Genomic DNA, 12,473 nt, shown 5'->3' with positions numbered 1-12,473 from the left:
TGAGAGACAGGGAGAGCCCAGGGCACATGAGCCCCTCGGGAGGGACGTCCTGTCCTGCCACAGCCGCCTCCAAGGGTCCCTTCCCAACTCCCTGGTCACCCATGTCACAGTTTCAACCTCCCTACTTCCGACTCCCAAGGCTTAAATAGCCTCCCTACCTCACTTCCTCTTCCTTTTCTGTTGTGATTCAGAGTGAATGGCAAATGTGTCATCCCCACACTCAGGGACACTTACCAGAACAGCTGCTCCTCAGCTCCGAAGCCCCTCAGGCTGGAAGGACCCCCAAGGAGGCCTAGAGGACTTGGCTGGGTTCTGAGGGAAGTGATTCCTCCATCCCAAGCGGGCAGCCACCCTCAGAACGCGTCTGTGTGACTGTGTGTGTGGCTGTAAGCGTGGAGGAGGGTGAGTGTGCAAAGGCGTGTGTGTGACGTGCAGAGTGTCTGGTGCGAGGGAGAAAGTGCACATCCTGGGGGTGGTAGTCATGGGTCATGCAATGCCCTGAGGCACCTGCTCTGCAGTGGAAATAACACAGGCAAGGCCCTCTCCTATCACAGTCCTGCCCACAAACCCAACCAGGAAGCTTCTCGACGAGCCACAGACAGACTCGGGGCCCCCTGGGTAGTGCTGCACACAACTGCTGGCCGCTGCTGCTGCTATACCTCTTTGGGAACCTTGAGAAGAAACAGAAAGGAAGATGCTTCAGGTGTGAATGAGGATGAGGAGCCTGCGGAAGGCAATGCCAGCAACTGCAGCCCGCATGCGGAAGCCTGACCCCCAGGCACCTGTTCTGCCAGGCCCGCTCCACTGCCTCTCTAATGCCCCCCCTGGTATTTTTTGCTTGTTACAAACACAAGTGGTCCTGATACCAGGAGCTCTGTGGGTCACTGGGTGTTGAGGAAGCCAGAGGGCCCCTCTAGAAGCCCCTGGAAGCTTCCTCGCTGGGAAGGTATGTTTCCTGGGCTGGAGCCAATCAGGACTGCACACCTCGTAGATGGCGAAGCCAATGGTGAAGAGACTGGCCCCTAGCTTCCGGTCCTTCCGCCGGTTCTTCTGCATCAGGGCCACCAGGAAGCTGCAAATCACCTCCGAGTCATCAGGGTCATCGTCCTCCTCCAGGAGCTTCAGACGGTACTGAGGGTTGGTCCAGAAAGTATCTGCACCCCCAGAAAGGAAGCATGCATTCATAGCTGCCTCTCAGAGGGCAGGAAGGGGATGAGACAGAGGGAGCCATTTATTTCTATTCCCTACATCTAGGTGCTTAGGAAATATCAACAGAAAACACGATTCAGGCATTTGTCTAATGATTTGGGGGAGGGGGGCGCTACCTTTATTCAGATGGAGCTGTACTGATTGGATGTGTGGCTTTTCCTTCCTCTCTGGGCTTTCATTCTCAGTCTTTGCTGATGGTTTTGTTTTCCTTACCTGCCCCTTAAACGCTGTTGGTGACTAGAATCTGGTCCTGGGCCTCTTCTCCTCTCACCTCACCCGTCCTGCCTCCCTAGGCAATCTTTCTTACTTCTGCTTTTTAACTGCCCCCTACACGCGCATGATGCCTGAGCCATATATCCCAGCCTCAATCTCTCTCACTTTTTTTTTTTTTGAGACGGAGTCTGGCTCTGTTGCCCAGGCTAGAGTGCAGTGGCACGATCTCAGCTCACTGCAGCCTCCGCCTCCTGGGTTCAAGCGATTCTTCTGACTGAGCCTCCCAAGTAGCTGGGATTACAGGCACCCACCACCATCCCTGGTTAATTTTTGTATTTTTAGTAGAGATGGGTTTTCACCATGTTAGCCAAGCTGGTCTTGAACTCCTGACCACAAGTGATCCGCCTGCCTCAGCCTCCCAAAGTGCTGGGATTACAGGCATAAGCCACCACGTCTGGCCTCTTCTTTCCTTTATTCCTCAAATATTTTTTGAGTTCTTATCATATCACCAAGTGCCATCTAATATGCGCATCCGATGCTCTATTACAAATCTTCACTGGGACACTCTACAGGAACCTCAAACTTTCCATGTCCCAAGCTAAATTCCTTTCCCTATAACCCCACAATTAACTCCACCAAAAACAAACAACACCCTGATATTTTTATCTTGTGTGTCTTTTTTTTTTTGAGGCAGGGTCTCACTCTGTCACCCAGGCAGGAGTGCAGTGGCATGATCATAGTTTATTGTAGCCTCAACCTCCTGAGCTCAAGCAATCCTCCCACCTCATTTTTTTTTTATTTTTTGTAACGATGAGGTGTCACTATGTTGCCTGTGCTGGTCTTGAACTCCTGGGCTCAAGTGATCCTCCTGGCTCTGCCTCCCAAAGTGCTGGGATTATAGGCATGAGCCACCCACCCGATCTTCTTGTGTGTCTTATGTTGCAATGTTGTCAGGTCCCCAACTGGGAATCTTGACATCATTCTTCTTCCTTCCCTACATCACCCAATATGCTCTCCCTAAATCTGCTCTCTCCCCTCCATCTCTGCTGCTACTGACTTGGTCTAGCTTTTCATCATCTCTGACTTGAACTATTGCAGCAGCTGCTAACTTGGTTCTCCAATACTGCCCTTACTGTTACTGACACAGTACTCACAGTCCCTGACTTAGGATGGTTCGGCTACAATTTTTTAACTTTACAATGTGAAAGAGATGCACATTCAGTAGAAACTGGATTTTGAGTACCCGTACAACCATTCTGTTTTTCACTTTTAGTACAGTATTAAGTAAGTTACATGAGATATTCAACACTTTCTTGTAAAATAGGCTTTGAGTTAAGTGATTTTGCCCAACTTTAGGCTAACGTCAGTGTTCCGAGCATGTTTAAGGTAGGCCAGGCTAAGCTATGATGTTTGGTGGGTTAGGCATATTAAATGCACTTTTCACTTAGGGTATTTTCAAAGATGGATGGGCTTATCTGGACATAACCTCATCGTAAGTCAAGCAGCATCTGCATTGTTCCCACAGTTTCCTGCTTCAAAGTCGCTACCAGCTCCCTATTGCAAACTTCTCAGCATGGTGGTTTCCTTCTCAGTAAAACAGGGAAGGTTTAATAAGATAGTGGACGTCTGGAACAGAGAGACTTAATAAGCACTAGTTAGGCTTCTTCTGCCTGGAACTTGTTCGGCTTAGACCCTCCCCCCATCAAGAGCATCTCCCACCTGGGAAGTTGCGGCAGCCTCCGGCAGAGCAACCCCGTACCCAGCGGCCCTCGTTCACAGACACTGTCCAGGTCTGAAGCTTGTCAGACTGCAGAGCATCGGCCGTGAGGTTGCAGATCTCCAACTTTGTGAAATGGTAGATGAAATCCTCATAGGACATCCTGAGAGGTTGGAAGAAGAGAGAGACCCATATGGGAACAGGTGAGGAGGGCTGGGAACGGAAGACCCCAGGACTAACACAGCACAATAATAAAATAGTTCACAGGAACTTGGTCAGGGTCCCAGAGGAGCCTGTCTTTCCTTTTTAGGGCAAACGCTGTCACTTCTGATGTATCTACTCCAAACCATCATCTTTTCTAACAATGATTCAAAAATGCGCCAGGGCCAGAAAGATAAATGTCGCATGCTCTCACTCATATGTGAGAGCTAAAACAAAGCATATGTCATGGAAGTAGAGAGCAGACAGTGGTTACCAGAGGGTGGGAAGGGAAGGAGAGGGGAGGATGAAAAGAGGGTGGCTAATGGATACAAAAATACAGTTAGATAGAAGAAATAAGCTCTAGTGCTCACCAGGGTGCTGTGGCTCACGCCTGTAATCCCAGCACTTTGGGAGGCTGAGGCAGGTGGATCACCTGAGGCTAGGAGTTTGAGAACAGCCTGGCCAACATGGTGAAACCCCATCTCTACTGAAAATACAAAAATTAGCTGAGCGTTATGGTGGGCACTTGTAATCCTAGTTACTTGGGAGGCTGAGGCAGGAGAATCACTTGCACCCAGGAGGCAGAGGTTGCAGTGAGCCGATATTGCGCCATTGTATGCCAGCCTGGGCGACAAAGTGAGACTCTGTCTCAAAAAAAAAAAAAAGCTCTAATGCTCAATAGCACAGTAAGACAAACATAGCTAAACAAGAATTTATAGTATAGTGTGTGTGTGTATATACACACACACATATATATACAGATGTGTGTATATATATGTGTGTATATATACATGTGTGTGTGTGTGTGTTTTTTTTTTTTTTTTTTTTTTGAGACAGAGTCTCGCTCTGTTGCCCAGGCTAGAGTGCAGTGGCATGATCTTGGCTCACTGCAACCTCCACCTCCTGAGGTCAAGGGATTCTCCTGCCTCAGCCAGCTGAGCAGCTGGGATTACAGGTGCACACCACCACACCTGGCTAATTTTTGTATTTTTGTAGAGATGGGGTTTCACCATGTTGACCAGGCTGGTCTTGAACTTCTGACCTCAAGTGATCTGCCCGCCTCAGCCTCCCAAGGTGCTGGGATTACAGGCATAAGCCACCACGCCCAGCCTATATATCTTTCAAAATAACTAGAGGAAAAGAATTGTAATGTTCCCAACACAAAGATACATATTTGAGATGACGGTATCTCAATTACCCTAATTTGATCATTACACATTGTATATGTGTATCAAAATATCATATGTACCCCCAAAATATGGGTACATATGTACCCCCAAAATATATATAGCTATGATATATCCATAAAAAATAGAAGGCCAGGTGTGGTGGCTTACATCTGTAATCCCAGCACTTTTTTTTTAAGACAGTGTCTTGCTCTGTTGCCCAGGATGGACTGCAGTGGTACAATCATAGTTCACTGCAGCCTCAACCTCCTGGGCTCAAGTGACCCCCTGCTTCAGCCTCCCAAGTAGCTGGGACTACAGGCACACGCCACCACATCTGGCTAATTTTAACATTTTTTGTAGAGTTGGGGTCCCATATGTTGCCCAGGCCCACATGCCAGCATTTTGGGAGGCCAAGGTGGGAGGACCGCTTGAGCCCAGGAGTTTGAGACCAGCCCGAGAAATATAGCGAGGCCTGTCTCTATTATAGTTTTTAAATAAAAAATAAAGTAATAAAAACACAAAAAACCTTTCCCTTGACATTATACTAAGACAACATTTTTTTTTTTTTTTTCCAAGACAGAGTCGCTCTTGTCGCCCAGGCTGGAGTGCAGTGGCGCAATCTGGGCTCACTGTAACCTCTGCCTCCCAGGTTCAAGTGATTCTCCTGCCTCAGCCTCCCCAGCAGCTAGGACTACAGGCGCACGCTGCCACGCCCGGCTACTTTTTTTTTGTATTTTTAGTACAGACAGGGTTTCACCGTGTTAGCCAAGATGTTCTCAATCTCCTGACCTCGTGATCCGTTCGCCTCGGCCTCCCAAAGTGCTGGGATTACAGGCGTGAGCCACCGCGCCCGGCTTAAGCAAACAATTTTAAGGGTGATGAGCATCATAAATTAATCCCAGTCCTCGGGGAACTTAGGGGGCTCTCCTTAAGCTGAGACTTGAAGCCTGAATAGAAACAACCTGAGAGAGGGTGAGGTTGACGTTGGAAGATCAGGGTAAGTGGAGCTTCCTAGGCTCAGAAAAGAATTGTGCTAAGGCCAGGGTGCCTGTGGCTGGAATAGAGTGTGTGGCGGAGGGGCAACAGGAGGCAAGAGCCATGTCATGTTGGCCTGGTCCTGGGCTCAGTTGTCCCTGTGGCCTGGAAGGCTCCTCTCAGAACCTCATCCTTGCTGGGCCTTGGGCTGGAGGAGAACACAGCCCAGATCTCCCAAGGGCTGGAATCTGATAACCTCAGCTGGGGACTGAGGTCTGAGATTTCCCCTCTCTTCCCCACCCTTACCCTTCTGGGTCTTCCTGGGTTCTGGACTCACCAGAACTCTCCATCCTCAGTGACCTGGTGCTGCAGACGGGCCTTCTCATCTTTGTCCACAAAGCTCCAGTCCTTCCATCTGGTGGGAAAATGGAGGAATTAAGGAAGCAGGAAGAAGGGAAGGCCTGATGTAGGTTGGGACAGGAGGTATCAGAGAAATACAAAGAGTTGCAGCTGCTGTGAACTACCAAAATGCTGACTTCACCTGTTAACCTCAGTGTGAAACCCAATAGCAATGACTTCTCACATCCTCAAGACTGAGCCTAAACTCCTTAAATGGGCTGGTGAGGGCTTGATCCTTCTCCTCATCATACTTTAAAGGTTAAGAATTGAGTTCTGGGCCGCTCGCAATGGCTCACACCTGTAATCCCAGCACTTTGGGAGGCCGAGGTGGGCGGATCACAAGGTCAGGATTTCGAGACCAGCCTGGCCAATATGGTGAAACCCCGTCCTATTAAAAATACAAAAATTAGCTGGGCGTGGTGGCGGGCACCTATAGTCTCAGCTACTCAGGAGGCTAAGGCAGAAGAATCACTTGAACCCGGGAGGCGGAGGTTGCAGTGAGCCAAGATCGCGCCATTGCACTCCAGCCTGGGTGGCAGAGTGAGACTCCGTCTCAAAAAAAAAAAAAAAAAAAAGGGTTCTGGACATAGACAAACTGGGAGTTCCATTTAATAATAGTGCTAGCTATGCAACCTTGGGCAGGTCACTTAACCTCTGTCAGACTCTGCTTCCTCAACTGCAAAAGGAAAATGATTATGTCACCTGTTCACAGGGCTGGGATGGGCAGATGCAATAATGCATGCAAAGCTGTTAGCATAGTGTCTGTCATATAATAAGAGACTCTGATTTACTAAGGAAAAAGGCCAAGTCTGTAAACATCTCCTTTCCTGTGCCGGGAAATAACCAAGCATTGTGCTTCTAAAGGCTGGGCAGTTTTCACACTCTCTCTCCTCACTATGGGGGCAATAAAGTGCATGTGTGTTTCAGGCTCACTGAGGAGAATTCAACTAAACTGGGTGCTCCCTGGAAAGGTAAGGGGTGGAGGAAGCACTTGGAGTCAGTCAGAGAGCACTGCAGGGGACATGGAGATTCCTGAGACCAGGAGGAGGGATGCAGCAAAGGGAATCTCCTTGAGTGAACAGCGTTGGGTCCACTTGTCTCCAGCCCCTGTGATGGCAGCATCATGGTAAGCAGGGCAGGGCTGCACACCAAGCTCTGAGGCTGGAGAATACAGCAAGGGTCCCTGCAGGTGACTTGGGCCAGTGAAGTAGACAACTGAGGAGTCACTGAGGGCCTTCCCAGAGCACAGAGCACAGTTCCAATGTCACTCCCTCCACGTAACCTTTCTCTACGCCTCCCCTCCCACCCAAACTAGGTGCAGAGGCCCCCTCTTTGTGATCCTTACTGTGGCACTCATCTCAATTATTGGTGTGTGCTTGCCTGTCCTTCCCCGGACCTTAAACCCACAGGCACAGGGCCCAAGTGTCTGTGTTCATTTCTACATTTCTACATCCCCAGGCGGGTAGCCTAGGGCCTGGCAGAAGTCAGCACTGAGGAAGTAAGGATAGGTGTAGCGTGCATAGGTGAAGGAAGGCATGTGAATGTCTGCAGGAGGCAGTCAGGACATGAGGATCAGCCCCTAATCACAGTGTATCAAGGGAGGCTATGGGTTCACAGAATATCCCCAGTGCCTTGACCTGTGCCTCCTATGTAGTAGGTGCCCAAGAAACATTTGCTAAACGAATGACTGAACGAACCAGTAATTACATGCTGGGCTAAGAAGTACCCAGCAGTACATAAGCACAGGAGCCGAGGGGCCCAGGCTGCTTGGGTGCGGTCCTTCTCCTCTACTGAGTCCTGCCATCCCACTCTCGAAATAAGAGGCGCTTATGGCTCATTCAGTAATGAATTGCCTCTCATTCAGTGGAGGTAATCAGGAACCAGTGGGACCATGGAGGTTTTGCAAATGTGCTGGAGCCTTCATAATAACTTCGCATGTTTGTTATTTTTGTTGCCCCCAGTCTATTCCTTTCAATGATAAGCAGTAAAATTCTTTCAAAGGGCCCTTGTGCCTTTATACAGAGACAGCACGGGTAAGGGAATCTTAGCAATGGCTCAGCACTTGCCAAAAACAGTCCCATTTACTCCTCATATCAGCCCACAAGGTAAGTGCTAATAATACTGTTCCCATTTCACAGGAAAGGCAACACAAGACTCCAAGAAGGGAAGTCACTTGTCTAGCCCAGAACCCTGCATTCATACGCTTTTCCTGCCTGGACCTTCCCCACGCTTTCTGGAATCCTTCCTTTCCAGCCAATGGTTGTCAGCAACCTCTCTGGGTCCCCAGCACCCCGCTTCCACTCCTGGCCCTTCCCTGGAGCCAACACCTGTGCCCCTCTTCTCTGCAGATCATTGGTTTTGAGGGTGATTTTATACCAAGCATCTTCAATACTCTCATGGCTCAGTTCCCAACACAGCCTTGTCCTGGGCCCTGTTCCCCGCCACCGCCAATCCTGTGGGGTCCCCTCACCTACCTATCACTCCAAGAACCGTTCCACTCCACCTGGCCCCAGGGATTCCGCAGCCGCACCAGCTTCACTTTCTCACCTTTGAACAGGACCTTAAGCACAGAGAAAGAGCTCTCATGCTCTGCAGCCTGTCTGGAAAGGGAATCTTCTGTCTTGCTGAGGGCTGGGACGGGGCTGGGGGGCAAATCCCTTACGCGAGGGTGTTCTGCCTGGCTCTGGCCAAGGAGATTAATCACAAGTGTGCTGGGGAATGGCAGGGGGTGGGTCAGACCTTTCCTCCTGAGTCTGCCTAACTTAGGGCTTGGCCATCTCCTCTCTATCTTCTAAGAGGCAATTTTCTCAGGAACATCCTGCCGTTATGAGCTTCGGGGGAGGAGGTGGGGCATAAAGAGTGGGGCCCTGCTAACAATATAAATTAGGTGTCTTCATATAAATTAGAAAAAAGGCCCCTGCTGGCCAGGCGTGGTAGCTCAAGCCTGTAATCCCAGCACTTTGGGAGGCCGAGGCGGGCGGATCACGAGGTTAGGAGTTCGAGACCAGCCTGATCAACATGGAGAAACCCCCATCTCTACGAAAAATACAAAAATTAGCTGGGCATGGTGGCACGCGCCTGTAATCCCAGCTACTCAGGAGGCTGAAGCAGAAGAATCGCTTGAATCCAGGAGGTGGACATTGCAGTGAGCCGAGACTGTGCCACTGCACTCCAGCCTGGGCGACAGAGTGAGACTCCATCTCAAAAAAAAAAAAAAAAAAAAAAAGGAAAAAGAAGGAAAGAAAGAAAGACAAAAGGCCCCTGCTGACTGAGGAACTACAAACAAGCAGACTTCCTCCAGTCTGCTGCAGTGGGCTGATGCAGGCAACTGCCCCTCTCAGCCCATCCCTCTGTACAGGGCACAACCTGCCCAACTGTGTGCAACAGGTCTTACAACGTTCCTGTCTCAGACATGGTCCAGGAAAACCCAGAAGTCCCAGAAGGAGCAAAACAGAACAGTCAGCCTCTCGTATCCATGGCTTCGGCATATAACCAATCGTGGATCAAAAATATTCAAAAAAAGAAAAAATAATAATACAACAATAGAAAATAATACCAAAAAAACCCAATGCAGTGTAATAACTATTTACATAGCATTTCCATTGTGTTAGGTATCATAAGTAATCCTGAGATGACTTAAAGTATACAGGACGATGTGCGTAGGTTATATGCAAATACGACTCCATTTTACAGAAGGGACTTGAGCATCTGCAGATTTTGTTACCGTTGGGGCTTCTGGAACCGGTCCCTGTGGCTACCCAGAGACAACTGTAGCTATCTGAACATGAGAGAACAGGAAGCTCAAGAACACATGAAACCAAATTTGTAAAAGCAAAGTTAAGTGATATTTCAATTTGTTCATTGGAAATGTTGGAAAAATTGCCATCTTTAGCAAGAAAGGCAAAGATAAACCATGCACCAACTGTGGCAGGATCCACCTCTACCAGTTTCACAGGCCCCTCTGCTCCCAGGCGTGGCTTGGACCTTGAACTGAATGTCCTGATTGGAGGCAAGCTCTGCAGACAGGGAAGGGGCCCCAATAGCTAAGTCCTGACTTCAGGAGGTTAACCCAGGAGGGTGCCCTTGCCCCACCAAACCCCACCAGGCTCACCTCATCCAGCCCCGTGACAGAGTAGGCGTGACCTCTGACCAGCCCGCAGGCCATTCTTGTCTCATACTGTACCGGAATGATTGTCTGTAGAGCAGTAACCAGAGAACCCATTAGGGGCGGGGGAACAGAAGTTCTGCTGCTTGGAGGCAAAGTCCATACTAGTTCATTTTCTGGGCTCTGTGAAGACACAGACCACTCTCCTCCCTGAAAGTGTGCCTCACGACCACGAACGGACCTTCACTGGCCCTTTAAGAGTGTCAAGAGACACAGCTCCAGACAAGCTGGTCTCCCTGAGAAGGCTCTGTCCTGACCATCAGAGAGCAATGTGGATACTGGGATGTGGGGTGGGTAACAGTGCCCCTGCCCCTCCTTTCTGGACCCCTTAGTATCCTTCAAAGGAGGAAGGGGTAGAGTTGGAGGCTGCCCTGGGCTTCAGGATCCCCCTTCCCCTAAAGCCATCCAGGGTTGACTATTCCTGGAAGAGAAAGAGGTTGAGAAAAGGGGTTAAGTGACACATGTAAGTCTAGCTTTTTCTTTTTTTCTTTCTTTTTTGTTTTTTGAGACAGAGTCTTGCTGTGTCACCCAGGCTGGAGTGCAGTGGCGCGATCTCGGCTCACTGCAACCTCTGCCTCCCGTGTTCCAGAGATTCTCCTGCCTCAGCCTCCCGAGTAGCTGGGATTACAGGCACGTGCCACCATGCCCAGCTAATTTTTTGTATTTTTAGTAGAAACGGGGTTTCACCATGTTAGCCAGGCTGGTCTCGAACTCCTGACCACAGGTGATCCACCCGCCTCAGCCTCCCAAAGTGCTGGGATTACAGGCATGAGCCACTGCGCCTGGCCAAGTCTAGCCTTTTTCTTTACATCCCCTCACCTTCTCCACACCCACCTAGAACATAATATTCAAGAAATCAAGAGTCCCAGTGCCCAGGGAGAGAATTCTAAGAAGGCCCGAGGAGATCCCAGCTCAGACATGACCGTGCCTAAGGGGTAGCTCTTCCATTTGCAGAAATTTCCAAGTTGCAGCCGTGGGGGATCCTTGGCAGAAGGGCAGGATCACTAAAGTCCCATGAGCCCTGGATAGGCTCTCTATGGCTTCCATGTGCCTACTAACGTAACAGCTTTAAAAGGAGCTTCCTGGAGCCTTGCTAGGCCGCGGAATTCCTAGAGCTGTTTTCAGGGTGAGGGGTGTGGGTGGAGCCAGGGCTTTTGGCATCTCAGCCTCTTCCAGATCTCAGTCCTCATGATCCAGATCATGCTGAGTAGACTGGGAGGGGGCGGGAGACTCATTAATCCTTAGTTCTAGACCTGGGAAGCTGCTTGAAATGACTCTTCTGTCATTACCTAAGCATATCATTCAACCCAGCAATTCTACTGCTGAGAATCTGTCCTATGGAAGTCACCGTGGATGTATACAAAGATGTATCTATTGGGATGTTCGTTATAGCATTTTAGAATAGTAGCAAAACAAAACAAAGAAAAAAAGAACGCAACTTTCCAATAATAGGGTATTGGGTAAATAAATTATAACATATCTGCGTGTTTGAATATTGTGTAGCTATTAAAAAATGTTACAGGAGAATACTTTGGGCACATTAAGAATATCAAACTAGGCCGGGTGTGGTGGCTTACACCTGTAATCCCAGCACTTTGGGAGGCTGAGGCAGGTGGATCACTTGAGGTCAGGAGTTCAAGACCATTCCAGCCAACATGGTGAAACCCCGTCTCTACTAAAAATACAAAAATTAGCCAGGTGTGGTGGTGTGTGCCTGTAATCCCAGCTATGTCGGGAGGCTGAGGCAGGAGAATTAGTTTAACTTTGGAGGCAGAGGTTGCAGTGAACCGAGATGGCACCACTGTACTCCAGCCTAGGGAACAGAGCGAGACTTGGTTTCCAAAAAAAAAAAAAAATCAAACTAACCGAAAAAAGCAGGCTGCAAAGAGGTACATACAATATGACAATATTTTAAAAATAAAAATATAGATTCAGTGTGTGCATAGAGAAATCCTGGAAGGACATATACTTGATGTTAAGAGTGGTTATCTTTACATGGGGAAAAATATAAGTGAAATTTTCCTCTGTGTTTTTCTGTATGGCTCAGTATTCTCCAGTGAGCAGGTATAACTTATGGAAGTACTAGAACATAAACTCTACAAGAGGGAGACCTTGCTTTTTCCACAAATATTGAAAAAGAGGAGAGAATTTGCTTTGTTTGCTAGAGGAGTGACTGGAACATAGTAGGAGCTCAAAAATAAGTGTTGAATGAATAAATGAATACATTAGAAAAGGAAAAATATTTCAAAATAAATCAAGTATCTTTGCTAATTCTGTCTGATAGTTCATTATGAGAGGAACTGCCTGGACCACGGAATATGCAGAAACTCCAACAGAGATTCCCTCCAAAATCCTGGTTCTGGCACCCTCTTCAGGAGCCTTGGCTGAGCAAGTTATTTCAACCCAGACCCTTGGAAGGTGCCAG

General features: G+C 48.7%; 1 protein-coding gene across 9 annotated transcripts in view; it reads right to left on the bottom strand.

Moving 5' to 3' along the window:
• The window catches only part of LOC100984344 (calpain-3), a 145,131-nt gene that overhangs the window by 9,552 nt on the left and 123,106 nt on the right, over positions 1 to 12,473 (bottom strand). For 4 of the 9 annotated variants that reach the window (XM_055098321.2, XM_003805604.6, XM_003805605.6 and 1 more), the window contains 6 exons: positions 9,995 to 10,078; positions 8,358 to 8,443; positions 5,822 to 5,899; positions 3,142 to 3,302; positions 985 to 1,154; positions 660 to 671 (listed from right to left, as the gene is read on the bottom strand). In XM_055098321.2, the coding sequence (XP_054954296.2) occupies positions 660 to 671; positions 985 to 1,154; positions 3,142 to 3,302; positions 5,822 to 5,899; positions 8,358 to 8,443; positions 9,995 to 10,078 (591 nt within the window). Of the gene's footprint in view, positions 1 to 6; positions 672 to 984; positions 1,155 to 3,141; positions 3,303 to 5,821; positions 5,900 to 8,357; positions 8,444 to 9,994; positions 10,079 to 12,473 lie in introns of those variants that run through there. The other 5 variants (XM_063596572.1, XM_063596571.1, XM_063596573.1 and 2 more) reach the window with 2 other exon arrangements.

Source organism: Pan paniscus, chromosome 16 (assembly GCF_029289425.2).
Source record: "Pan paniscus chromosome 16, NHGRI_mPanPan1-v2.0_pri, whole genome shotgun sequence".
Classification (NCBI taxonomy): domain Eukaryota; kingdom Metazoa; phylum Chordata; class Mammalia; order Primates; family Hominidae; genus Pan; species Pan paniscus.
This window is presented reverse-complemented; position numbering and strand designations above follow the sequence as displayed.